Source organism: Podarcis melisellensis (genome assembly GCF_964234715.1).
Source record: "Podarcis melisellensis genome assembly, chromosome: 15".
In the NCBI taxonomy this organism is placed as follows: Eukaryota; Metazoa; Chordata; class Lepidosauria; order Squamata; family Lacertidae; genus Podarcis; species Podarcis melisellensis.
The window spans coordinates 37702031-37728339 of record NC_138532.1 but is presented as its reverse complement, the minus strand read 5'-3'; the positions used below and the strand labels follow the sequence as shown (position 1 = coordinate 37728339).

At 45.9% G+C, this 26309-nt stretch overlaps 1 protein-coding gene across 6 annotated transcripts; it reads left to right on the top strand.

Moving 5' to 3' along the window:
• The first annotated feature begins 2152 nt into the window (after positions 1–2152).
• Positions 2153–18872, top strand: SRSF1 (serine and arginine rich splicing factor 1). 6 transcript variants are annotated; one of them, XR_014163156.1, is made up of 5 exons: positions 2239–3694; positions 8004–8188; positions 8619–8791; positions 9670–9789; positions 10610–11112. XR_014163156.1 is itself a non-coding variant. In XM_081889684.1 (4 exons), the coding sequence occupies exons 1-4, from the start codon at positions 3501–3503 to the stop codon at positions 9706–9708; spliced, it is 591 nt and encodes a 196-aa protein (XP_081745810.1). In that variant the 5' UTR covers positions 2238–3500; the 3' UTR covers positions 9709–11112. The 6 variants fall into 6 exon arrangements, 3 of the variants coding, with proteins under 3 accessions (XP_081745811.1, XP_081745810.1, XP_081745809.1); XR_014163155.1 differs by adding an exon at positions 14902–15726 and having other exon boundaries at positions 2251–3694; positions 9063–10947; XR_014163157.1 differs by having other exon boundaries at positions 2251–3694; positions 9063–9789.
• The last annotated feature ends 7437 nt before the right edge of the window (positions 18873–26309 follow it).

The following is a 26309-nucleotide window of genomic DNA, read 5'->3' as shown; positions in this document are numbered from 1 at the left end:
AGTGTGTCTAATTTACACTATGTGTGTCTAAAGAGAACCCACACCTATAGATCGGAGACACAGAGGCTATGCATTTGGCAATCTTCTGACAACCAAATAAGCTCCTAATTTATCACAAATTACAGTGCAGTTGCTAGTCTGCACAACAAGTAAGATAAAAGGTCACAAAACAGTTTCAGCAACACAGGGTCCATGACAAGGGGCATTGTGGTGATATCCGATAGGATTGTGATGAGGAATGAACCTGAGATATGGGACAGAAGGATCACTCTGTTAAAGTACTGACACCACAGGCATAATGATTGGTGGTGCTGTTTCCGGCCCGTAAGCCTGCTTTGATTTCCTCAGCACCGTTCACTTGCAGGATTCATCAACCACAGATGGCTAAGTGACATTCTGAAATAAAAGTGCTTCAATGAGTTTTAAATGCTGGCTGGCAGCCTCACTGCTCTGCTGAGAAATTTGCTGAGAATTTCTGGTGGCAGGGCGGGGGCATGGGTAGTAGTGACGCAGGAGCCATGGAGAAAGTCGCATAGGTAAAGGTAAAGGTACCCCTGCCCGTACGGGCCAGTCTTGACAGACTCTGGGGTTGTGCGCCCATCTCACTTAAGAGGCCAGGGGCCAGCGCTGTCCGAAGACACTTCCGGGTCACGTGGCCAGCGTGACATCGCTGCTCTGGTGAGCCAGAGCCGCACACGGAAACACCGTTTACCTTCCCGCTGGTAAGCGGTCCCTATTTATCTACTTGCACCCGGAGGTGCTTTCGAACTGCTAGGTTGGCAGGCGCTGGGACCGAGCAGCGGGAGCGCACCCTGCCGCAGGGATTCGAACCGCCGACCTTTCGATCGGCAAGTCCTAGGCGCTGAGGCTTTAACCCACAGCGCCACCTGCATCCCTAGAAAGTCGCATAGTTAGGACCAAAAAAACAAGAGGCAGAACAAAGGAGAAAAACGAAGGTGAGCTAAAGGACAACAAAAGAATACAGGAATGCACGGGTGCTCAGGAAAACAATGTTAGTCCTACTCAGAGCAGACCTATTGAAAGTTGCCAACATGCCTAACTTAGGTGCATTCATTTCAGTGGGTCTACTTTTGAGTAAAACCTAGCTGGATACAACCCAAAGTTGAAGTCGCCAGGTGGTATACTTATTCTGCCAGCAAAAAAAAATGTGCCAGCAGAACACTGTAGCGTGCAACAGAGAATGCAATAAGCAGGCTGCTGGTAACTTTGTGACATAATAGATGTGCAACCTGTTGCTCACCAAGTTTCTACTGGTGCAAGTGCTGCATTGGGATTCATCTGTTACATAACATTAAAACTCACCCACCCACTAGCGCAAGAGTCCTTGCTATAGCGGAGAGAGCCTTCTGCATACAGCCTACAGATACTTAAGCCTTTTTATACTCCTTCCTGTTCCTATAGCCTCCCTTGTCCGAGATTTAAGGGCCACCTTCATCCGTATGGACCTAACCTGGGCTTTAAGATCAGCATCAGAGCAGCTCTCTGGCTCATTACCAGCAATGAACGGTGCCTCCAGTCACTATTCTGTAGGAAGGATTCAAACGCACACCAGAAATTTAGGTTTCTTGTCAAGGGACTCTAGATTAGAAGGGAAACCGTACTCTGACCCTTCCATCAACCATAAACTGTGTGGTTACAAATTCTCTATGCAGTATTACCATCTGCTTGCAAGCTGCCTTAAGAGTAATTTAATTTAGCTATTCAAAATAAATAAATAAATATACCTTCACAACAGAAAAATATAAAATAGGAATACAAAATACATCATCATAATAATAACAATAATAAACATATAGCCTCCCCTCCCAAGCTCAGTGGGTGACTTTGGGCCAGTCACTGCTCTCAGCTTAACCTACTTCTCAGGGAGGGGAGAACCATGTACACCACCTTGAATTCCTTGGAGGAGAAGGTGGTATATAAAGGTGATAAATAAATAAAATAAATACGCTCCCCTAACCTGTTGCCGCCAGAAGTTTTACACTACAACTCACATCCCTGACCATTGGCTATGCCAGCAGCTGATGCGAGTCCGAAACATCCGCAGGGCACCATATTGTGTTTTTTATATTGTAGTTTCATATTGTGAACCACCCTGAAATCTGCAGGTATAGGGTGATATACAAATTTAATAAATAAATAATAAAAGAAGGCTGAAAACTCGGGGTTAGTCACAAAACCCCTGCAGCACGAGGAAGCGACAATCTATTTGCAACAACTGATCTTCTCTTCTTTGGAGATCCCTCCTAGCTGAGTAAGATTGTCTTCCATGAATATGGTCTTCACGGTGTGTCCTTTAAGTGACTGCGGAGGTCAATTCTGGATCCGCAGGTCCTTCCACAGTGGGGACATAGGTTTCCAGGCGAGAGTTGATCACAGTGAGGATTTGCCAAACCTGCCTTCTTCTTAGCACGTTTCTCCCTTTCGTCCTGCGTTTGTGCTTCTTCATAGCCTATGGCGCCTTTGGTAGAGGCTCCAGCTGGAGCACTCGCAGTGCCACTGATAAGTGGGCATTCGAACACTGGTTTATCTCATTCACACGTTACATGTGTGGTGTACAACTTCAATATAAAGGTCTACATGAAAGGGACGGGGCGGGGACTATGGTAATAGATGCACCTGACCTTAGTCTTACATCTAACAGTTTTCCTGTTAGGTCTACTGGGGCGGGTTTGTTTTTTGTTTGCCGTCTATTCTCCTCTGCCCTCACGCCCCATTGGCCAACCGCTCGGCATTGTGGGACTGTTCCTTTCCTTGGCGCCAAGGCCTTCTCACGCGTGTTGCATTGTGGGGGAAGCTCATCTCCCTCCGGATCTTCTTCGCAAGTACTTTTAACGGTCCGCACCGCTTGAGAGCTAACGGAAGCGCCTTCGCTCCGCACGGCTTAAAAAGTAACAAGTCGTCCCGCTTTTCCCTCACCGCCTCGTTAAAACAAATGTGCGCCAACCTCTCCTCGTAGCCTCCAGCAGAAATAAGTCGGGACTACTTTTTTACCTTACTCGAAAGGGGGGGTTAGTTCGGCGCATGCGTCCATCGAAGGCGGATGTAGCGAACGGCAAGCATAAACGTGAATGTCTCCATGTCCCGCCTCCCAGCCAGCAGTGTGACGTCGAGGCGGCGCGGGAGGATCCTTGCGCAGGGCAGGTAGGGCCGCGTGAGGCGGGCGCCATTTTGTGGCGGCTGCAAAGAGTGGGGACGAAAAGAGGAGGAGGCGCCTCGCTGCTGCTACTACCGCTGCTGCCGCCACGACTAACGCCGCCGCCGCCACCACCTTCCTTGCTTTTCCTCTCCCGCCTTTTCCTCCCTTCTCTCCTTTTTTAAAAAACAATTTTACCTCAGCTCCTTTTTAAAATATATGCCCCTATAAATCTCCTCCTGCCCTTTCCCCACCCGCTCCCGGGCCTCCTCTCGTCGGCTCCGTCTTCCATTTTTCTCCCCTCACACGCGCCCACCACCCAACCGCAACCATTGCCGACCTCGCTATGTCTGGTGGCGGCGTGATCCGCGGCCCGGCCGGGAACAACGACTGCCGCATCTACGTGGGGAACCTGCCGCCGGACATCCGCACCAAGGACATCGAGGACGTCTTCTACAAGTACGGCGCCATCCGGGACATCGACCTCAAGAACCGCCGCGGGGGCCCGCCGTTCGCCTTCGTCGAGTTCGAGGACCCCAGGTGGGAAGGGCGGGCGAGGGGCTGCTGCTTCGGGGGCGGAAGGAGGAGGGGAGGGAGAGTGTCGGCTGAAGAGATCCGCCGCAGCCGAGCAGGGCCTCGTCTTCAGGAACCCGCCGGGGCTCCACTCGAGAGTAGGCCCGACGAAATCCATCGGCTGCCATCGTTGACTCCGGGGGGGGGGGATTTGGCGCTTGCATGCCGCCCGCAGCTGCGGAATGCGAAACTCGGAACGGCTTCCTTAGCGCGAATCCTGCCTCGTGCGCACGTTCCTCTTAACACGCCGCCTCTGCCTCGTGTTGCACGCTCGGGGCGAAGGAATCTCGACGTCATGTAAAGAAAAACAGCCGCCCTGGGTTATATCCCGTTAACTTCAGCGGGCCAACTCGAGAGTAGGGCTGGGCGTTGGGTGCCACCCGCAATTGGAAATGCGCCGTGGAAATGGATGAGCACTCCGGTGCGGGTTTTTCCTACAAGGCCACATTTTTCTACGTGGTTTTTGGCTAGGTGGTGGCTATTTTTAAGGGGGGGGGGCGCAAAGCGATTTCCCCCAATGTTTTATAAAAATCCAGCGTAAAGGCCACTGATTTCAATAGTCTGCTCTTGAGTAGGACTGGGAGGCAGATGGGTTGTATCACACTTTTATTCAAGAGTAGAATTGAAACCTGGAGGCATGAGTCCACAAGATTGGGCTCTGTTTCTTTACATGTTTGAATCCTTGGGATTTCTGTTTTACATGCTTTTTATATGTATGTTTTTAATACAGCTGTTTTATTTGTGTTAGGCTGTGTTTTTGTTTAACGTTTTAATGATGTATTGTTTGTTTATGGGGTACACACCTCTTAGAGTTTTTTTGAAATATTGAACGGATTTTAAATGCTTTTAAATAAACAAGTTGTGACCTTTATTTTCAATGGATCCACTCTGAGGATACAAACCAGTAGGTCTACTCTTTGAGTAGGACTAAAATTGGGCATAGCCAATTTTGTGTACTTGTTTAAAAACAGGATCCTAAATCATTACTTTTCAGAAAGTAACAAACAGTTGAATTCAGTAGGGCTTACCTTCAGGTAAGTGAAGTTAGAGTTGCAGCCTGTGGTGGTTGTTTCTTTCCCCCTACTTTCTTGGCTCAAACTCAAAGGTTTTTATATATCTTTTTGTCTTCACAACAATCCTGTGGAGTAGGTCAGGCTGAGATAAACACACTGGCCCAAGGACCCTAAGGCTTTGGGTGATGGGGAGAGAGTGTTTATAGCTAGCAGAGCTGTACTTAGAAAACGTTTACTACTTCTAGATAATTTATCCTGGCCTTCACAAGTGCTCTGCATATCTAACCAATCCAAAACCCATACCTCTTTGTCAGTTCTTGCACCAACCCTGTTAGATAAGTTAGGCAGAGAAAATGAGAGTGCCAAAGGCCACTTCATATGCTCTAAAGGTTGAGGACTTTGAATCATTTTCTTGTAGTAGCCCTGCTAGGAGGCTCTGCTGATATACAGTGACTGGCTCCCAAGATCCTTGAGCTAGTCACATGCTGTCAGCTTGGTGTACCTTGCAGGGTGGTTGTAAAGGATAAATGATTTATATCCCCACACAACCCCATGAAGCCCACTGGTCTATCACTATCAGCTTTTTTTTACTATTACTCAGCCTGACCTGCCTCACAGGGTTGTTGTGCAATGCTCAGAGAGCCTTAGAGATATGAAGGAATTAAAATGTAGTAATATGCAGTCCCATATAAATCTTTACTATGCATTCATAGGATTTGACACTGTTGTTTATTTTCTTGTTTGTTGCTTCAGGAAAGGAAGGTGGGTTGCAGGTATTAAATGAAATAAAAATGGAATGATCCTGTGAGTGCTTGCTTGGAAGCATGTTTTCCTAAGCCAGTTGTCTTCAAGCCTTTTTGCCCCAAAATTCATGTTTAACTCCCAGGCTTTTAGTGGATGAAATTTCATGCTTCACTGTGTATGTGTAGCATTGTGTTAATTAATTGCTCTTTTTAAAACAATGTTACAAAAGCTTGTGTTGGCTTACAGCCAAATGTCATCACAATTATTCTTAAACTTTATTGCTAGCCACCTTAGAAGCTTCTGCTGAAATGCAGAGTAGATTTTTGCTAAAGACACAAACTACAACTTAAAAGTAGGGCCCACCCATTTTTAAAATCAATTTTGTATTGCTTCTTATGTCTCAAGGGCAGACAGAACCTCTATACTGCACTTTGTGTGTATAAAATGAGATTTTATTTGGGAGAAACTATGCCTGTGGAAATTTCCACTTTCACAACTTTTCAGAATTTGTGGGGCTGTTCTTCATTGCCTCTGTTTTCTCCTGTTTTTATCAATTGTCCCAATGCTTTTGAATGCATAGAAGATTACAACATATTACATATTTGTGAGCAGTTTGGTAAAAAAAAAAACCATTTGCATGCTTTCCTGTGCATCTCTATGTGTAAAGGGGTAAAATATTTTTCTTATGAATAAAAATTTAGGGGAGGGACCTGGAAATTCCCCAAGAGTGGTGCAAGCCCTGGGTCCTGGTGTAGGCAGACATCATTTACTGCCTCTCTCTTGAGACTCGAGAACTTTTATAGTTTTGTTGATTTTTCTACATGGAATCCCACAACTCAAGGCTTTTGTACACACATCCCAACATGGCTATACAGCAGAATCGTAAGACAGAGAGAGCTGATCTACAAGTTGTGCACAATGCAGTAGAAGAATTCCAAACTAGCATTTCATACCACAACTTGAATTATCTTTAACACTGAAGAGAGGATTAGAGTGACCATCTTCCTGAGGTGCTACTTTAACTATAAGCAGTCTCTGTATATACCTCACTTGAAGTCTAGTGGTCAGCTCAGAATTCTTTCAGTTCATTCTGTGTATGTAGGACTGTGGAGTTCAGTTTACTAACTTGTAAGTGTACATAGAGTTGCAGAACTTCAAAAGTTCATTTATTATTTTTTGTACTGTTCTGGTTTTTTAACAAGAGCATGCATAAATGGCAAGTAGTTTTCGTATAAAAGTAGTGGCTAGTATTCAACTAATCATTGTGGACAAACCTCCCCTCCCATTTTCTCACCCCACATGCTCTCCCATCTGCTCTGTGGCTTCCCCTAATGATTCAGAGCAGATTTGGGACTGTGCCAGAGAAGGGGGCAGGGAGGGAGGGAAGGAAAAGTTCACAGTGATTTAGTTGGGATACAGCTCAGTACATGTTACTAAAATATTGTTAATGACTTAAAATCATGTCTTTGTTTTACATAAAAGTAACATTCTTTTAAGTAATTAACAAGGTTTTTGTTCCTGTTCTGTTGTGGTGGTCTGGTTCCTTCATGCATTGGCGTAGCACATGCAAATATAAAAGGCTCCACAATGCACAAACTCAGGCACTAGAGGAGGTTAAGGGGTGATATGATAGCCATGTTCAAATATATAAAAGGATGTCACATAGAGGAGGGAGAAAGGTTGTTTTCTGCTGCTCCAGAGAAGCGGACACGGAGCAATGGATCCAAACTACAAGAAAGAAGATTCCACCTAAACATTAGGAAGAACTTCCTGACAGTAAGAGCTGTTTGACAGAGGAATTTGCTGCCAAGGAATGTGGTGGAGTCTCCTTCTTTGGAGGTCTTTAAGCAGAGGCTTGACAACCATATGTCAGGAGTGCTCTGATGGTGTTTCCTGCTTGGCAGAGGGTTGGACTCGATGGCCCTTGTGGTCTCTTCCAATTCTATGATATTGATTTTATCCAGCCTTTCCCTCTAGCTTTCTATATACCACTGTGTGTTTAGGCCGGGATCCCTTGTATGAGTTGCTTCCTCGTTCCACCTATCTTTGCTTTGCTTTTCCCTCCCAAACCCCCACAGGTGGGTCAAATTCCATGCTTGACATGACACAGGGTACAGCTCTGTTACTTGTTCCCCAGTTCTAGCTCAGGGTTTTCCAAACTTGGGTCTCCATCTGTTTTTGGTGTACAACTCCCATCATCCCAGGCCACTGGTCCTGGTAGCTAGGGATGATGGGAGTTGTGGTCCAAACAGCTGGAGGCAAAAGTTTGGGAAACACTGATCTAGTGCTACACCATTACAACCTAACTTGTGCTCAGGTGAAAAGTTTTGTCACTCAGGACTGTTGGTTTCTCCCCTTGCAACTGCAAGCCTATATAGGATAGTGACCTGTGCTTCTAGTGTCATTTGCTTAACAAGGGAGGGGCAGTGACATGCTGCCCAGTAACAAACGCACAATGCGCTGCCAGCTCTCAGGAACCTTTGATCTATCTTCAGTGTGGTCCTCTTCCATTTTTGCAGGGATGCGGAGGATGCAGTCTACGGACGGGATGGATATGATTATGATGGGTATCGTCTACGTGTGGAGTTTCCTCGAAGTGGACGGGGCACTGGCAGGGGAGGAGGAGGCGGTGGAGGTGGTGGGGCCCCAAGGGGCAGATATGGACCCCCATCCAGGCGATCAGAGTACAGAGTGATAGTATCAGGTAAGTCATTTGTGCACTTGGGAAAAGCAGCTTTCTTTGTTCAAATACAGCTTGATCATCCACATATGCATGTATCAGATGTATTTCTGCTTGCAACTTTGGGCAGGTATTTAGTGAGTTCTGAGAATTTGGCATGCTGCAAAGCTTAGTTTTCATTTTCTTTTCTTAAAGTGGTTGTTTGGTCTTGTTAAAAAAAAATCAAAAGCAAGCTTGCAATGGTTATTTGGGGCCCTAATGCCTTATAGAGCTTCCTGTTTCTATTGCCTTTTCAAAACAACAATAAGCCTTTGTACTTTCCAAAAATCCTGAAACCTGGATGTATGTACTTGTGACCCTCTCCAAAGACAGTTCTTTCTTGAGTATATGAAGGTCTGATGGCATCAATCTCTGCTTAATAGCATTTAACTGAAAGTAACTGTCTCTTGTTCAGGACTACCTCCCAGTGGAAGCTGGCAGGATTTAAAGGATCACATGCGTGAAGCAGGTGATGTATGTTATGCTGATGTTTTCCGAGATGGAACTGGTGTCGTGGAGTTTGTACGGAAAGAAGATATGACCTACGCAGTACGAAAACTGGATAACACTAAGTTTAGATCTCATGAGGTAGGTTTTCCACTTAATGTTTTGACCAGAATTGGATGCACAGGGTTACAGTTGGATGCAATAGGATGGAAGGTAAGGAGGCGCAGTCTCTGTTTGCAGCGTTAACAAATACTGAAAACATGTTGGGACATCCCATGTTAAGAATGGTGTGCAGGGAGATGTGATGAAACTCCTCTTGGTTCTTGTAAAAAGACCTTCAGTCTGTCAGCATGCCTGCAAAGACAGCTCAAAAGCGTAGACCTTTCAATCGAAAGTTGTGTCTATTTGATAGGGAGAAACTGCCTACATCCGTGTTAAAGTTGATGGCCCAAGAAGTCCGAGTTACGGAAGATCTCGCTCTCGCAGCCGTAGTCGTAGCAGAAGCCGTAGCCGAAGCAACAGCAGAAGTCGCAGTTATTCCCCGAGAAGAAGCAGAGGATCTCCACGCTACTCTCCCCGTCACAGCAGATCACGTTCCCGTACATAAATGATCTTTAATGGTGCTCCTTTTTGTAGAAAACCCCTCCATGTTGTACGCAGTTTTCCTTTACTCAGTACAGTCTTTCTTTTTTTAAAAAAAATTCAAGCTGTTTTACTCAAAATTGGTTAAAGTGTTGAATTGCATTCTTGTATAATATCCCTAGTGAGTATTTGCTCCTTAACATCAACATTCCCTCATGTCTTTGATGAATTGTATTTTACCATGTCCTAGGCAGGGTTCTCTCTAGTTAGGTAGTTTGCTGCCCATATTCTCTTCCAATATGGTATTGCTGTATAAAATGTCTTTGTTCAACTATGGTTTCTACAAGCTGGGAATGTTGGGGGGAAATTGTGGTTTAACTTGTCTCTTCTGGGGGAGTTTACATTTTTATCTTGCCTTTTCATGTGTCTTTCTGTAGACATATCTGAAGAGATGGATTAAGAATGCTTTGGATTAAAGGATTGTGGAACACATGTCAATCATTTTAGGATTGTCAAAAGGAGGATTGAGGAGGATCAGATCAATAATGGAGGCAATGGTATGACTCCAAGTGCTATTGTCACAGATTAAATTGGCAGTATTGACCTTATACTGAAACTAGCCTAGTACACAACACCTCCATTGTTCCATTAGTTAGCTGTAATCTTCTAACTTCCATGATGCAATGAATGCTAAATGTACCCATGTAACTCTTCCAGTCTCTGGGGGTGGGGGGCGTATGCTGAGTGACTGCAATGTATCATTTGATTGCAGGTGCAAACCATTAGTGCACCTGTAAAGTACAGGTTGTTTCAAACCTGTAAGTATAACCTCAATACTGCTAAAATCTGCATGTCCTCTGTGTGACTGATATAGCATTGCTGTTTCATCTTAAAAGTAACAGAATGAAAGCAATTATAGGAGGGTTTTTTAAACATGGGGGATTCTTTTTAAATCCACGTCTTCCCCTTCAGGATAAGTCGAGAGTTGACTTGCATCAATTAAATTTGTTACCTCCCAGATAGTACAATAATGAGCTTTTAGTTTAGATATGCAGTAGGTGGATAGCTTTAGCAGCAAGTTTTTGCAACTTCATAGAAAACTTTTTTCAACCACCAAACCTGTAAAGCGCCATATAGGAATTGATATGTTGGCATTATCAGTTACCCTGTGTAAATACTAGAATGTTTCCTCCAGATAATTAACATTGCTAAAATCTAAGCTTCACAATTCAAAAGCTTGTCTTGGGGAATTGATAGTTATGAATGCCAATCTTTATTATTCAATAGCAGACATAACTTATCATTCTCCTAAATCCTATTTTTCATTACAGTATCTAACTTTTTGCCTCCTTTTTTTTGGTTTTGCTGGTTATAAAGGTTTGGATTGGAGAGGGCTCACTGGATCCCAATCCTTGGAGCTGGATCATTGGATTCAAATCATAATGTGGATAGGATAGGGAGGATCAATTGCAAGGATTCATGGAGCGGGATCAAATTACCAGGAACATAGGAGTGGATTCCTGCCCCAACCAAACCGCATTCGTGTGGATTTTTATTCAACTCAATTGGCTATTCCAAAGATTTTTCCTATTTTTGACGATTGGAGCCCTTAAGATGCACGATGGAGTTTTCATTTTTTGGTAAAAGGAGCAAAGCAAGGACCTGGAGAGGTACGCTGGAGCATTCTCCTTGGAAGGATTCAGCACGAGTAGATGGTAAATGTTAAACGGGAAAAGGGGGGTTTGTTTAAAAACGTTAAACCAATAAGTCATTTATCTAAATTTAAAGACAAAGAAATTGGAGTCTTAAGATTAAGTAGGTTTTCAATTGGCTATTGCCTTTTTTTTTCTTTTGACAAAATAAAATTTTATAAAAAAGTGCATGGTGGTTCTGTTGTATTAAATAATGCCCTCTTACATTGTCTTGTGCCATGATGAATGAATTCAGCCTTTAAGCTCCTCTGTCCTTGGCCTGGGAACTGAATGGGTATTTGTGGCCCGTTTGTTTGCATTGGATCCCTGTCACCCCATGGGAACAGTGGTGAGCCGTGAAGAGGGTTGAGTTTGACCCCTCTTGGAAGTTGAGCATCGTGGATCCTACTTGGTCATGCAGCTGGAGTTCAAGCAAAATAGTCTGCTCCTCTAGTGTGATAGAAAACATTGTTCAAGGGCTCTCACAACTGTTGGTGAGTGCAGATTTTGGAGAACAAGGTAAGACTATTTGACTTCTGTATTGGGCAAGACAAGTTTATCAAGCCAGTGCTTTAGTTTCGTGTAAATAGACCTTGGAATGTGAACTGCCTGTGGGCTGACTCACTGTTCCATTGCCTTACCTTCCTACTTCAGAGCTCTTGAAAGGCCACACTTGTGGGTTAAAAGTTAATCCAGAGAAAGTACTTTCCTGAAAGATAAATGGCAGCATCTGCCTGAGGCCACCTCATGGATCCTGGTCTCCCAGGCTCAACACGGTCAACCCTGCACTTTGCTGGCCATTAAGTCCAGTTCCAAATGTGGTGGGCTGTAGCACCCGTCCCCTGTGCTAGGCAGCACTTCTCATCCCTCTTGACACATCCTGTATGCAAGTAAAGCGATGCACCCATCGCTCCACACACATGCTCAAAAACTAAGGTATTGCAACCTAACAGCTATAAAAGTCTGATTAGCTGACTTGAGTAGGGGGTGCATTTTTAAGTAAGGTGAGGAAGAGCCATTGTGTTACAATGTGAACCACACAATCTCTGGTTCCTGCTAATCTGGAAGTGATGAGGATGTCCTTATTGTTGTCCAGTACTTGCTACGTCAGCTGCTATAAAGCTGTGTGCCTTAAGATGTAGTGCTTGCAGCTAGTTCATACTAACTAGTGTGGCAGGAATAGTGCCAGCAAAATCATCCGATAGGCTACATTGTGATGAAGCCATTTAAGGTAGAATAAGCACCAGTCTCTTGGGAGTTCTGAGGGTATAAACAAGTTCTTTGGCCATGCATCAAATGCTGAAAGTTACCTTTCAGCAGGCAAACACAAAGGGCCCTGGAATGACACTGGATCCTTTGTGTGGTTCTTCACCCCTGTTTAATTGTGTAGCTCATTGGATGAAGATTGGATCCTGAAAGGCTGGGTTCAGATCTCTTAGCCATAGAGTTTACTGGGTCAGGGCCAGTCAGTATCTCCACCTTCCTCACAGCTATTGAGGGAGAGGGAGTGCCCTATTTGCAGGGCTTAGGTTTTTGCCTTCACTGGTGCTGGGGAGGCCCTGTGAATCACAGCTGCTTTTTCAAAGTCCAGTAAAGTCCTCTTGAACTGTAATGACTGAGGGACAGTGAGCTTCCTCAGAAATGTAAACTGAAAATAGCTTCTTGGGTAACTGCTGCATGATGAGACTTTGAGCCTTGCTGAGGTAAACAGGATTCTAATGATAAAAGGTCTACGCTTGTTTAGTAATGGCTAAAAAGGCACAAACAAGACAAAGGAAAAAGGTAAATATTCATCGGGGGGGGGGGGAGCCAGACCTGTAATTAACATGTGACTTGCCTTTGCATAATAAAACACCTGGGTCTTAGCTTGAGGCAAAAGATTGTCAGCCTCATAAGGTTTCTGGTGCTGGATCAAACACCCTAGAGTACGGCACTTGCTGCATAATAATGCAAATTATAGCCTTCAATAATTGGCACATGATCCTTCAATAATTGGCATATGATCAAGTTGCTTCGTGGAAAACAAAGTGATACTGTGGTAGGGGGAAGCCTCTGGCTTCTCTTAGCCATTATTGGAGCTACTTCTCATGATTCACTACTAGAGAATCTACACTTTTCTCAAGAAACTACTTGGAAGCAAAAAATAAAAAGGTTAATGCTCCTGAATGTATGTATATAGTTGGGATTAGCAGTTGGGGGCCTTGCAGCCAAGTAAAACAGGAATGGGGAGCTCCTAGCCTTCCAGAAGTTGCTGGCCTACTCCATTATCCCTTTCTTCTGACCATGTTAGCTGGGGCTGATGGGAAGTGGATCCCCACAACTGAAGGGCACCTTATCGGTTATTCCTGGTTTAAGGAATACAATTCTGCACACTTAATCAGTTAATTTAGCCAGCTAAAACACTTGCATAGAGCCCTTGCACTCTGTAGGAGGGTATACTTCAAGTTCAGCTCTTGCCTGAATCCCACCTGCCCTCCAGAAACTTATCTCTTGCAGTAATGTGTCTGCACATGTGGGGTGACAAAGGGCCCAGTTGTCAGAAGCAGTAATTCGTAGGTAGCGATCAGAATTTTCATTTACGTAGGATGGAAAGGAAACGCCTTTCAGTTAAATCCAATGCTGCCGTTCTGCCTTTGCAGCTTAACTTTTCCTCCGCTGAGCAGCCTGTTCAGCCTCAAAATCTCCAGGGGGCTGGGAGAGACTAGCAGATTTTGGGGTGAGCATGGGTAGGAGACAGAGTCTTATTAATGCAAGCAGAACTTGCATTGTATTTTAAATTTTCATCCACCCTGGAACCTGATGGTAAAATAAATAAATAAATAGTTCAAAGAGTATAAACGGGAGTATATAATACCACTCCAATGGCCGCGGATGAACCTCTCAGCGACATGCATAATTGCATCTGGTACAACCAGGGGGTTGCAGTGTCAGATTATTTGCCAGATCCTGACCACAGAATATCCTTGTGAAGACCTTTGGTCATAAGTCAGAGGTTTTCAAACTTTCTGAGTTCACGGCTCTCTTAAGCAACTACATTCTTTCTGTAGCACCCTTGTGGGGCCCAGGAGCCCAGTTATGTCACCCCTTAGCCTCCTCTCTCCCCTCTCCTTGGGAGTTCTCCGGGCAGCTACTCCTGCCGCCCCTGGTCTCTGAGCTGCCTCCACCCAGTGCCTGCGGAGCTTATAGCCAGGGCTACTGCAACTAACAGCTGTGCAAGTATTTGGGAGGCTGGGGCTCTAGAGGGCATCAGGAGAAAGGAAAGAGGGACAGAGATTTGACTAGTATCAGCAATGTGATTGGCACCTGGGTTGGGCAAGTAATCCTTTGGTTGCTGCAGTTGGAAAGTGTGGGAAGGGTGCAGTGGGAAGGTTTTAACAGGCTTGTGAAGCAGTTTGTTAAACTTGAGGTGGAGAAGACCTGTGACCCTCCAGATGTTGCCATGGCTGCAACTCCCATTCCTGACCCATGCCGGCTGGGGCTGGTGGGATCTGAAGTCCAACATCTGGAGGGCCACAGGTGTCGCCGCCCCCCCAGCACGAAACTTCAGAATCCGCGGTTGAGCAATGCTTTTTATTGGGACCTGCAAAAATGTGACAAGCTTTCAAGATGTCCAAGACTCTTCGTCAGGAGAGCTCAAAAGCCTCGCTTCTGCCACATTTTCATAGGTGCCAATAAAGGTATGGCTGAACTGGTTTTTACGAACCAACATGGTTACATTAGCTTTTTAAGTGCATTAAATGTTAGTGTATAATCTGCCCCTTTTTCAGTTCAGAGAATAAAATTGTGTGCGCTAGAGTTAAATGGACTCCAGGATTGCCCTCTTGCTTTTTAAAATGTGTGTTGCTTTTTGGTAATCTCTTTGATTCTGTTTTCTGCTTGCTGCTCAGAAAAATGTAGAAAAAAATAAATTGGTAAAACCAGGAAATGAAACGTGAACTCTCTGGCTGCAATTAGTTTGCATATCGTTTCTGTTAACAGATGACTGAGGCATGCAGACTTGGAGCCCTGCTGGTGGATGATTTGAACTTGGAGCCAGGAGAGGATTCCTAGAGGCTTGCCTATCCAAAAGACAACCCTTTTCCTCCTTGAATGTTTTCAGGCCCTTGCAGAACAGTTCAGCAGTGCACGGGAGAGGAGGAGACCCGTTTTTGTTTGCTGGATCACGGCCTGGCAAGCTTTAGCATAGAATTCCTTCAGCATCACTGCCATTGTGTTTCCTGGAGTCCATATCCACCAAAGGGGAAGAGGGCATTAGGCATTGCAGCGACTGAGGACTGTTGAACCCTGCTGGATGCGATTCCTCTCAAAATGGGGTGGGTGCAGATTGGCCTTTTTTGACTGGCCCATGGTGATTTTCGAATGTAGTTGGCATTAGCATTTTCATAGAGACCTCAAATTGCCAATGGCTGCTGGCATTTTTGTTCAAGAGCCATCTCTGTAGCCAGTAAGCAGCATACAAACGACATAAGCAACACCAGATCTCTCAGCACCCAGGCACTCCAATGTACTCAGACTCAACTAGTCACAACCTTGTGCTCCTTGCCTGACAGGGTGCAACTTGTTATGCATGTCCACCATTCCAGACATGCACACACTCAAGTAAGGCAAGGGAAATTCAGCATACTGCTGAACCTACTGAATACAAATACTTGGTCAGAGGTCACATACAGAATTTGGCAGAGACAGGACTTGAACACAGGACTCCTAAAATCCATGTCCAGTTCTTGTTTTCTATGCCCCCTCGCAACTCATAAATCTTGTGATCTGAAGCATTTATAAAAGTTGAATTTACTTCCATTACTACCATACTTGTGGCTCTTGATTTCCTTTGCAACTCTGGGTCATAAGGCCCATGTATTGGAGGTCCGAAATAACTGTATTTAAAGCATTTCTTAAAGGACAGTGCAATGCACCAGAATTTCATCCATGTCACAAACAAGGACCAAATACTTCCTCTTCCCCAGCTATGGTCATTTAGCTTGTGGAACTAGTCCGTTGAAAATAGTACAGCAACTGAATTAAGTAAAAATCACTGGGGCCCTAAAACAACATATTTTGAATAGGAGCACAACTCAAAGATTTGGAAAAATGCTCTAAAACTGCTCTTAATGAGCTGTGCCATTGGACTCTTGAGATCGCGTTCACATTCCCATGGTGCTAAATCATCCTTTCTGGCAATCCTTTTTCACTCTTTGCAAGCCATGACTCCTGCAAAAATGAGAAATGGCTTAATTTCTAGTGACTTCTGCACGTGTGTACTGGATGAATTACTCCCCCTTGGTTCTTGCTTAACATACGGGCTCCATGCCAATTTAATAGCTGCACTGCTGAGGAACTGAGTGCAATGCAGGGACACCTGACCTTAGTTCTGAAAAGAGTGCGATGTTCTGTAACATTGCTTGCACCCTGAATTCTGATTCAAGGATCCAAAGAACCCATGACTGCAGAAAGCTGCCTTACACTGAGGTCAGACCAATGGCCCATGTAGCTCAGTATTGTTTGGCTCGCCAGGATTGAAGGCAGGCTTCTCTCCCCATCTTAGAGATACTGGCAACTGAAGCAGGGGTGTGTCTGCAAATCAGATGGTCGTCACTGCCCCTAACATCACAACCAGTTTCTTGCACCCCAAGCAAACATGTTCCTCAATGGGTCTCCAACGGCACATATGGAAACCATTTTCGGAACAGGAGGGGTGTTTTTTTAAGGGCAGTTTGTTAGAATCAACAAGATATGCTGAGAACTTTTTCAACATTGGGAGGAATGTATGAACCTACGGAAATACCGCAAATAACTTGCTTTCGCAGCAGAGCAGGCTGAACCACAACCTTTAACCCTGATGTGCTAGCCTTCCTACTTGCAGGGAAGTTTCTGGGAAGGCACCACTTTAAAGTGGTGTAGACAAGATGATACTTTCCAATTGCAAAGAAGTATGCTGCAGCTGCTCAGTGGTGCAGCTGCATTTTGTGACAGTTATCTTGGAACATGAGCCAGAAGGTAAGACAATGATTGTACCGCTGTCTGCTGGAAAGCAGACAAGACTACTCTGCCTCCCCAGGCAGCTTCAAGACTGATGCTTCCCCTGAGCTGTCCTTTAAACAGTGATCTGGTAAATTTCCCCTAAGAACCAGCATAGCATAGCATTGCTCAGGGCATTGTTGTGAATTTTAAAACTGCCCCACTAACTTGCTGCTACATCTTGCCTGCATTCTAAGAAAAGACCAGAGGCACACTGATGTAGCAAGGAGGGCATTTGTGTGGGTTCCTTCAAAACCTGGGCCAAGCCTTGTGCATGTGTGCACACATGAATGCTAAGATGCATATATTGTGTGTGGATTTCAGTGGAAGTTGCTTTCGGGTCTTAGAAAAAACAAGTTTTAAAACCAAGTCCACATTTGCTTGCATTCTTACTCTTCTACCTCTGCTTCCAACTTAGGAATATAGGAATGTGCTATGAATTAAAACAACTGCTCCTTAGATTCCATCCTGGTTTTTTCTTGTTTTTTTCTTTTAAGGTCTGTCAGGGCCATTTCCCCATCCACCCACCATTGTTCCTTCATAAGTCACTCTGTTTATGCTTTTAAATTTCTGAGCAAATGCCTGCTTTCTATTGGAGCAGCCTACACATAGTACTTGATTCCAACAATGGTAGGCCCTTTTCAAACAGGCCCTTTTTCTTTCCAAGAACTCTTCAGGCACTCGCAGAGCATGCAGATTGGAATCCCGTTGCGTCTCGGGCTGCAGTGTGGCGATGTGCCATCATTCCTGCCTGCTGAACGTGCTGCGGGGAGCACTGGAGGTGAATGGCATGAAATAAATATTGGAAATCTGTGTACCCACAGAAGAGGTAGCCTGCTGCCTCTCAGAAAAATGGGTGGCTCTCCCATTTCTTGCTCTAGAGGCATGGAACTCTGGACCCCCCCTCTGTGGCGCACGGGATTGGATCGCTCAGTTGCTCTTGCAGAGGCACACAGCAGACCTGGCTCTTGCCTAGAGCTGGGAGCAACTTTCCAGAATTTCAGGCAAGGATGCTTTCCCAGGATGCCTGGAGATGCAAAGCTGCACTTTTAACTACAGAGAAATGTTCCCTCCATCGTTAAAAGTAAGCCCCTTCCTGTCCTCTTGACTACAGGCTGCCTGTTAATAGGAACAGAACTAATTCATAATATATAATATAATATAATATAATATACCACCCTATAGAGGCAGGTCTCAGGGTGGTTCACAGAATAAAATCGAAATATAAACCCACGAAAGACATAATCAAAATAAAACAACCCAATCACCCCCACCAAAATATCCCGCCCACATTTTAAAAGGGCATAGGATGTCAATCAAATCAACCAAAGACCTGGTTAAAAAGGAACATTTTTGCCTGGTACCTAAAGGTGTATAATGAAGGTGCCAGGCGAACTTCCCTGGGGAGAACATTCCACAGAGGGGGAGCCACTGCAGAGAAGGCCCTGTTCTCATGTTGCACCCTCTGGCACACGAAGAAGGGCCTCAGAAGATAGGATCTAAGGTAGGTTCATATGAAAAGAAGTCCTTGAGGTATTGTGGTCCGGAGCCATTTAAGGCTTTATAGGTCAAAACCAGCACTTTGAATTGGACCCGGAAGCTAATTGGTATCCAGTGCGGTCTTCACTAGCTGAAGTTTCCAAACCGTCTCCAGAGGCAGCCCTACGTATAATGCACTGCAGTAATCTAACCTTGAGGTTGCCAGAGCAAAGACAACAAAAGTTAGGCTATCCCTGTCCAGAAAGGGGCGCAGCTGGGCCACCAGCCGAAGCTAATGAAAGGCACTCCAGGCCACTGAGGCCGCCTGAGCTTCGAGCAAACAGCAAAGGATCCAGGAGTACCTGCAAGCTACGAACCTGCTCCTTCAGAGGAAGTGTAACCCTATCAAGAGCAGGCAATCTCCCACCCATCCAATCTAGGGAACCATCCAGGAACGGGGCTTCAGTCTTTCTGGATTGAGTTTCAGTTTGTTGGCTCCCATCCAGTCCATTACCAAGGCAAGACACTGGTCCAGCGCTTCCACTGCAGATGTAAAGCAGAAACAGAGCCGAGTGTCATCAGCATACTGCTGACAATGTACTCCAAACCTCTGGATAACCCCACCCAGTGGTTTCATGTAGATGTTAAACAACCTACGGGATAGGATTGAGCCCTAGGGAACCCCACATTGAAGGTTCCACAATTGTCCTTACTGGCAGTGGTTTCCCAGGGCATCATGCAGAGGTATCTTCCGATTTTGGTAATCTGGTTCCCTGAGCAAGGCCAAATTTGGTGCCACCCCTCCCCCCATATTTCTTATTTTCACAATGCAGACAACTTCCAATTTATGTAGGAGTTACATTAAAGCACTGCGTGTTTAAGTGAAATCACGGATACTTGAAACGCAGTTGGAAAAACCTGCAAACACCCCGTTCTAACCCACATTCCATTGGGTCAATTCCAGGTTTGGTGCAATACACATATGCGTGGTCACGCACATATTGAACGTGTGTGAATGAGGGAATGTCTGTAATTGAGTAGGTACCTGTATAAATATAGCTATTTCTTATTTTGCATCTCCTCGGTTCAGCACCCTGTGCAGGGGACCCACCCACACTGCCCTAAGTCTGGTGCTGCAACAGCTCTTTCAGGCACCTTTTAACCTGGAGGTTTCCAGGACCTCCCTGCAGCACATGTGCTCTGCTCCTAAGCTAACATTCTCTGCTCATTGCTCAGGCTGGGGTCCAGCTTAAAGGAAAACAATCTCCAGGCATTATTTTGGCACTCCTCATGCCTTTTGCTTTTAAAATCAGACATGCACACCCCAGCCGCTCTTTTGTACATGAATGGAGCAGGCATCCAGATGTTGCTTCTCATTTGTACCCAGATTTAAAGTGGTTTTATTTAACATTAAACAACAACGAAGTGTCAGATTGCTTTACTAGAGGAGTGCTGTTTTCTTGACTAGATGCAAGTAGGAACTGTGCAGAAAGAAACCTGATCTGTCCCAAATTCACTCTGGCTACAGGGGTCAGCAAACATTTGCAGCAGGGGGCCGGTCCACTGTCCCTCAGACCTTGTGGGGGGCCAGACTATATTTTGGAAGGGGGGGACAAATTCCTATGCCCCACAAATAACCCCAAGATGCATTTTAAATAAAAGCACACTTTCTACCCATGTAAACACGCTGATTCCCAGACCGTCCATGGACTGGATTTAGACGGCGATTGGGCTGGATCCAGCCCCCGGGCCTTAGTTTGCCTACCCATGGGCTACATCTTTGCTGGTTCAAATAGGAAAGGATCCAATTCCTAGGGTTACTGTTGGATGGCGGAAGAGTCAAGCGTGTGCCTCGTTAAGATGTTGGTCACGTATATCATCTTCCTATTGCTAAAGCCACTTAGGAGGGAGGCTGTAAAACCGCTTTCCAAAAAACCGTGGCTTGCTGAAGCCATCTAGTGGGGGAAACTGAAAATGCCATTTGGGTTTGCGATGGTCTTCCCTCTGCCTAATCAGATGCATCGTGCCATCTGTTTGACTGCTTTGACACATGTAAAGCACAAGTTAATAGATGAAAGACAGGGATAAAGTTCTCCAGGTCATACAAATCCTTTGTGAACTTAACCAAGAAAGTGAAGGCAAAGGGGCAGAGTGTTTGCAAAAACCACATTCTCATGCACATCAGAGTTCTTTGGAAACTTACAGAATGCTAATCACCGGAGGGCGAGCGTCACTGAAAGCACATTGAGGAGAAACCTGCTGGATCGGGCCCAAAGTCCAGCATCTTGTTTCCTACAGTGGCAAATCAGATGTCTCTGGAAGACCCAGAGGAATAAAGTCGATAGCCCTCTTCCTGTTGCTGCTTTCTCCTCAACATCTCATAGACTGCTACCATGGGTGGGACATTCTATGGCACGCTTTCAGTTCAAATACAGTGACAGAAGAGGGACGCGGGTGGCGCTGTGGGTTAAACCACAGAGCCTAGGACTTGCTGATCAGAAGGTCGACGGTTCGAATCCCCGCAACAGGGTGAGCTCCTGTTGCTCGGTCCCTGCTCCTGCCAACCTAGCAGTTCGAAGGCATGTCAAGTGCAAGTAGATAAACAGGTACCGCTCCAGCGGGAAGGTAAACGGCATTTCCGTGCGCTGCTCTGGTTTGCCAGAAGTGGCTTAGTCATGCTGGCCACATCACCCAGAAGCTGTACGCCGGCTCCCTCGGCCAGTAAAGCGAGATGAGTGCCGCAACCCCAGAGTTGGTCACGACTGGATCTAATGGTCAGGGGTCCCTTTACCTGTACCTTTACAGTGACAGAAGAGCCCAATAGACTACACCTGTGGCCATGTCATAAGGATATAAGCTCTGCAATAGCATCCCTGGGTTTCTTTGGCAGACACAGCAGAGAATACGATGTTCCTGGAAGGTAAAAAGTTAGAAAAGGACATGGGAATGTGCAATGCCACAAATAAGATGGACAGCTGCTGTCTAAAATAAAGCTTGGCTATTTGGGAGCATGGAGATTACTCAAGAGTAAACAAGCATAGCATGGTGCTGCTGAGTGTGCTGCACTATAACTACAGTAGGAATGTGTTGTCACCTTAGGGAACAATGGGTCAGTGCTTCTGGCTGTTAACCAGAAGGATGCTGGTTCAAGCCCGCCCAGGGACGGCTGTGGGCAAGATTCCTGCATTGCAGGGGGTTGGACTGGATTACCCATGGGATCTCCTCCAGGTCTATGATTCTATGAAACCACCTAAACTGGAATGCTGCCAATCAGGGTTTCAAGCATTGCACTATAAACAGGGCAGAGAAGCTGTGCCCCTCCAGATATCACTAGACTACAACTCCCATCATCTCTGTTCCATTGGCTGTGCTGACTGGGGCTGATGGGAGTTGGAGTCCAACAACATCTGGACAGCCACAGATCTTCCCCTCTCCTGTGTTCAAGCATTGCCCTGGTTTGCCATTATTTCCCAGCTGACACTCGACCAGCTGTGGTTACTGAGCATGCTCAGGCTTTATTTTTGGCCTTGTTTGCCTACTTAGCTAGCAAGTCTCTGGGTTCCCCTAAGAGTACACCCCCCTCTTTTTTGCCCTGTTAGTGGTCCCTGTCTGCCAGCACCCACTACCTTCTTTTGCCGTGAAGCAAAATGCAGTGGCGAGGAAAGGCCACATAGCTCAGTGTTGGAGTAGCTGCTTTGCATGTAGAAGGTCTCAGGTTCAACCCTCAGCATCTCCACCTAGGGCTGTGAAAGGCTCCCTTCTTGAACCCCTAGAGAGCCACTGCCAATCATTGTGGACAAGACTCAGCCATATGGACCCAGGATCTATATCCAAGGCAGCTTCCTATGTTCATAATTCAATCAACCCTTTCATTCAGACTCATGAGGACTAGAACCATGCTCTGTTTTTAGGAGAACAGCTGTAGCTCAATGGCAGAGTGCCTTCCTTGCTTCCAGAAGGTCCCAGGTGGAATCTCTGGCATCTCCAGGTAGGGCTGGGAAACACTCCTTGCATAAACACTCCGTGGAGAGCTGCTTCCAGTCAGCGTAGACCAGTGTTTCTCAGCCTGTGGATCGGGACCTGCGTGAACCTTGTGGAATCGGATTGCAGGCTTTATCATATTTACTCGCATGCCTCAAGTTAATGTTTATCAAATGGGCAAACCTGCAGTTAAAATGCATTAAATCGGTGGTAGCTGAAGACCTGAGGTCCAAAATTCGGGAGACGATAAACCGATGGGGCCAAGTAAAGTTGTGTTTGTGGGTTATTATACCCAAAAAGTTAGTATGGACTAAGAACGTAAAGTAGGCTTGCTGTACGTCAGGAAAATTCCTGACATGTCCTGGTTTCCGGGTGTAAAAATGGCGTCGGGGGGGATTTTGCCCTAGTGACAAAATGTCAGGGGAAACCTGGATGGATGGAAAAAACAGGAAACGGATCCAAAAAAATTCACTATTTTGAGAGGAGGTTTCCCAAAAAAAAGCTCAGCCATTTGCTCTCAAAAAAAGCCCAACAACAACTTTGCGGGTGTCAGGATTTTTTTCTGAAATATGGCAACCCGAACGTAAAGAGAGGTCCGTCTAGTCCAGCATCTGATCCACTCAGCAGCCAGTTAAATAGATCTAGGAAACTGGCAAGCAGGAGCTGAGTTCATCAGAAGCATTTCTGTGCAGCGAGGCCGACAGCTAGATGGACCTCATGGCCTGACTCAGCCAGAGGGAGCTTTCTGCATTCCTCTGTCCTGGACAGCAAGCCTGGCATGGGCCCGTGCAGCTGGCCTGCCTGTGTCTAATGAAAGAGGCAGGAGGGTTTTTTAAGCAGGCAGTTTTTATGGACTGCCTCGAAAGTCTTTCATGCTTCCCCCTGGTTTTCGTGGGTTTGGGGCAGCCTGCGACTGCCGAGAGAGGGCCAGCCCCCATTGTCTGGCAGCTGCTGCGAGGAGGGTTTCTTGTTTCCAGCGGAATTCTAGACATCCCTCTAAGCTTTCCCCCGCCTTTGATGTGCCCGTGAATCTCTGCCTTTGTCCTCTTGGACTCCAGGGGCCTCCTTCGCCGGAGAAATATTTCAGCCGTCTTCCCACTTTGCTTCGTGAGGTTCCTTCCGCAGAAAAGCAAAACTGAATGGGCGGGTCGCTTTGCTATCTGTCCTTATTTGTAATTACTATTTTTCCCCCTTTTGTATTACTTTTTTTTTTGCATGCAAACACAAACAGGCACAACAAACACCAAAGACGTCGCACAAATTCAGATTTTAAGTGCCACCAAACGCAGCAGGTGACAAAGATCTGTAGCAGGAAGCAGACCCACAGGGCTCAATCATGTAACCGTAACACATCATTTTATTTTATTATGCTTTTTAAAAAGCATGGTGCTGTGCTTTAGGCTTTGTTTCCTAAATTTATATACCACTTGATTTTTATTTTTTTAAATGTGGTTTGCAAAAAGAATAAAACAATACTGTATTATTATCAGCAAAAACAACATCCAAACAATTAAAACCAGCAATAAACTAATCAGCTGTCTAGATATCTGGGTAGGCATGTCTAAACAAAAATGTTTTTAGCAGGTGCCGAAAAGAGTCCATTGAAGGTGCCTGTCTGATATTGACAGGCAGGGAGTTGTGGAATAGTTATGGATACCTGTAAAAGTGCCAGTTCCGCAGGTTGAAGAGGTGGGAGAGGGTATATAGATTGGGTGATGTGGTCTCGTAGGTGAACTGGTCCCAAGTTGGTCAGGGCTGGAATTCCTGCATGGCAGAGGCTTGGATTGATGACTCTTGGAGATCCCTTCTAACTCTACAGCTCTTCCATGACTGACCGTTGCTGCCTGCATATTTCAAGCCACTTTGCTTCGCTTTTCAAGTTGGAGTGCCCTAGTGTGGTGTTTACTCAAGTCATTAGCTTTGCCTTCGGGTGAGGACTTGGAATGCGGAAGGAGAACATTGCCAGCTAGAGGAACTCCTAGCCGGAACCTGACCCAGCCCACCCTCATGCCCCCTATCACATGCCCTCCAACATTACAATGAAAATAGGGACATCCTATTCAACAACAACAACAGTGTTATTTATACCCCACCCATCTAACCAGGTTGCCCCAAACACTCTGGGCGGCTTCCAACATATATGAAAACATAATAAAACATTAAATAATAAACTTCCCTATACAGGGCTGCCGTTAGATGTCTTCTAAATGTTGTATAGTTATTTATCTCCTTGGCTTGGGGGGGGGGTCACATAATTCCATAGCCTCCAAAATTTCTCAGATAAAAATAGGGGAATCCTAAGGGAAAGCGGGACATTCTGGAATCAGATCAAAAACTGGGATGGCTTCTGTAAATCCAGGACTGTCCTTGGAAAATAGGCACACTTGGAGGGTCTGCTATCACTTCCTTGGCACTCTGTGTACCAGGGATGAAGAACCTGCAGCCCTCAATTTATTGTTGGGCTCCCATCACCCCTGGCAATTGACCATCTGGAGCCACAGATTCCACATACAGATACAGCTTAAGCCCAGGCTCTCTGAAGGGCTGGATTCTTCCACACAAACCTGCCCAGGCTCTGATATCTTCGGGGGAGACCTCTCTCTCTCTCTTTTAATAAATGTTTTTATTAGTTTTTATATATATATTCCAAACAAAACATAACATCTCCTCTCCCCATATACAACATTTTGGCTATAAGCCTAGGACTTCCATCAAGCATGTCTAATGGTTTTCAACCTTCATGGGAGACCCTTCTCTCAGTCGCAACATCTTCACAAGCACAGGTAGTGGCAATGCAGGCGAGGACCTCCAGGGCAGCTGCTCCTAGGCATCGGAACTCCTTTCCTAGAGAGGCTGGACTGTCTCCCTCCATGCTGTCCGTCCTTCGGCAGGTGAAGATTGAGTGTCCCTGTTTCCCAGGAGAAGCTGGGGATGGGTTTAAGCTAAACTCATCTGTCAAAATGGTCTGCATGGGAGGGGGAAGCTAAAGATCTGGCCTGCTGCCCCACCCTGGGATCTGCTGTGACCACAAATCAAAGAGGGAGGAGCTCCTTTGCATTTTGCGTATTTGTGAGGGTGCACAGCTGTCAATGTTATTCCATCCTTCCTTTGGGCTTGTTTCCTTTCAGCCTGACCACCTGACACAGCCTTATTCTAAATCAGACCATTGGTCCATCTAGCTTAGTATTGTCTACACTGACTGGCAGCAGCTCTCCAGGGTTTCAGGCAGGGGATGCTCCCAAGCCCTACCTGCAGATGTCATTGGGGACTGAAGCTGGGAAGAGTTTTGCTGCATACATTGGCAGCCTGCCCAGTATGCAGAAGGCCCTCCTTTGCCTCCCTGATTCCCATGTTTTCCGGCCCGGCACATATTCTCATAGGAATCCCTCTTTCGTCATACAGTATTAACACAGCCTTATATCAAGTCAAAGGGATATGTCAAAGGGTGGCGCTGTGGGTTAAACCACAGAGCCTAGGACTTGCCGATCAGAAGGTCGGCGGTTTGAATCCCCGTGACGGGGTGAGCTCCCGTTGCTCGGTCCCTGCTCCTGCCAACCTAGCAGTTTGAAAGCACATCAAAGTGCAAGTAGTTAAATAGGTACCGCTCCGGCGGGAAGGTAAATGGCGTTTCTGTGCACTGCTCTGGTTCACCAGAAGTGGCTTAGTCATGCTGGCCACATGACCCAGAAGCTGTACACCGTCTCCCTCGGCCAATAAAGCAAGTCAGGCCATTGGTCCATCAAGCTCTGTATTGTCTATGCTGAATGGCAGTGGCTCTCCAAGGTTTCAGGTAGAGATCCTTCCAACCCCTGCTTGGAAATGCTGGGGACTGGGCTGGACTGGGGGCCTTTTGCATGCAAACGAAAGCACACAACCGCTGAGCTAGAGTTCCTTTCTGCAAATAGAATATA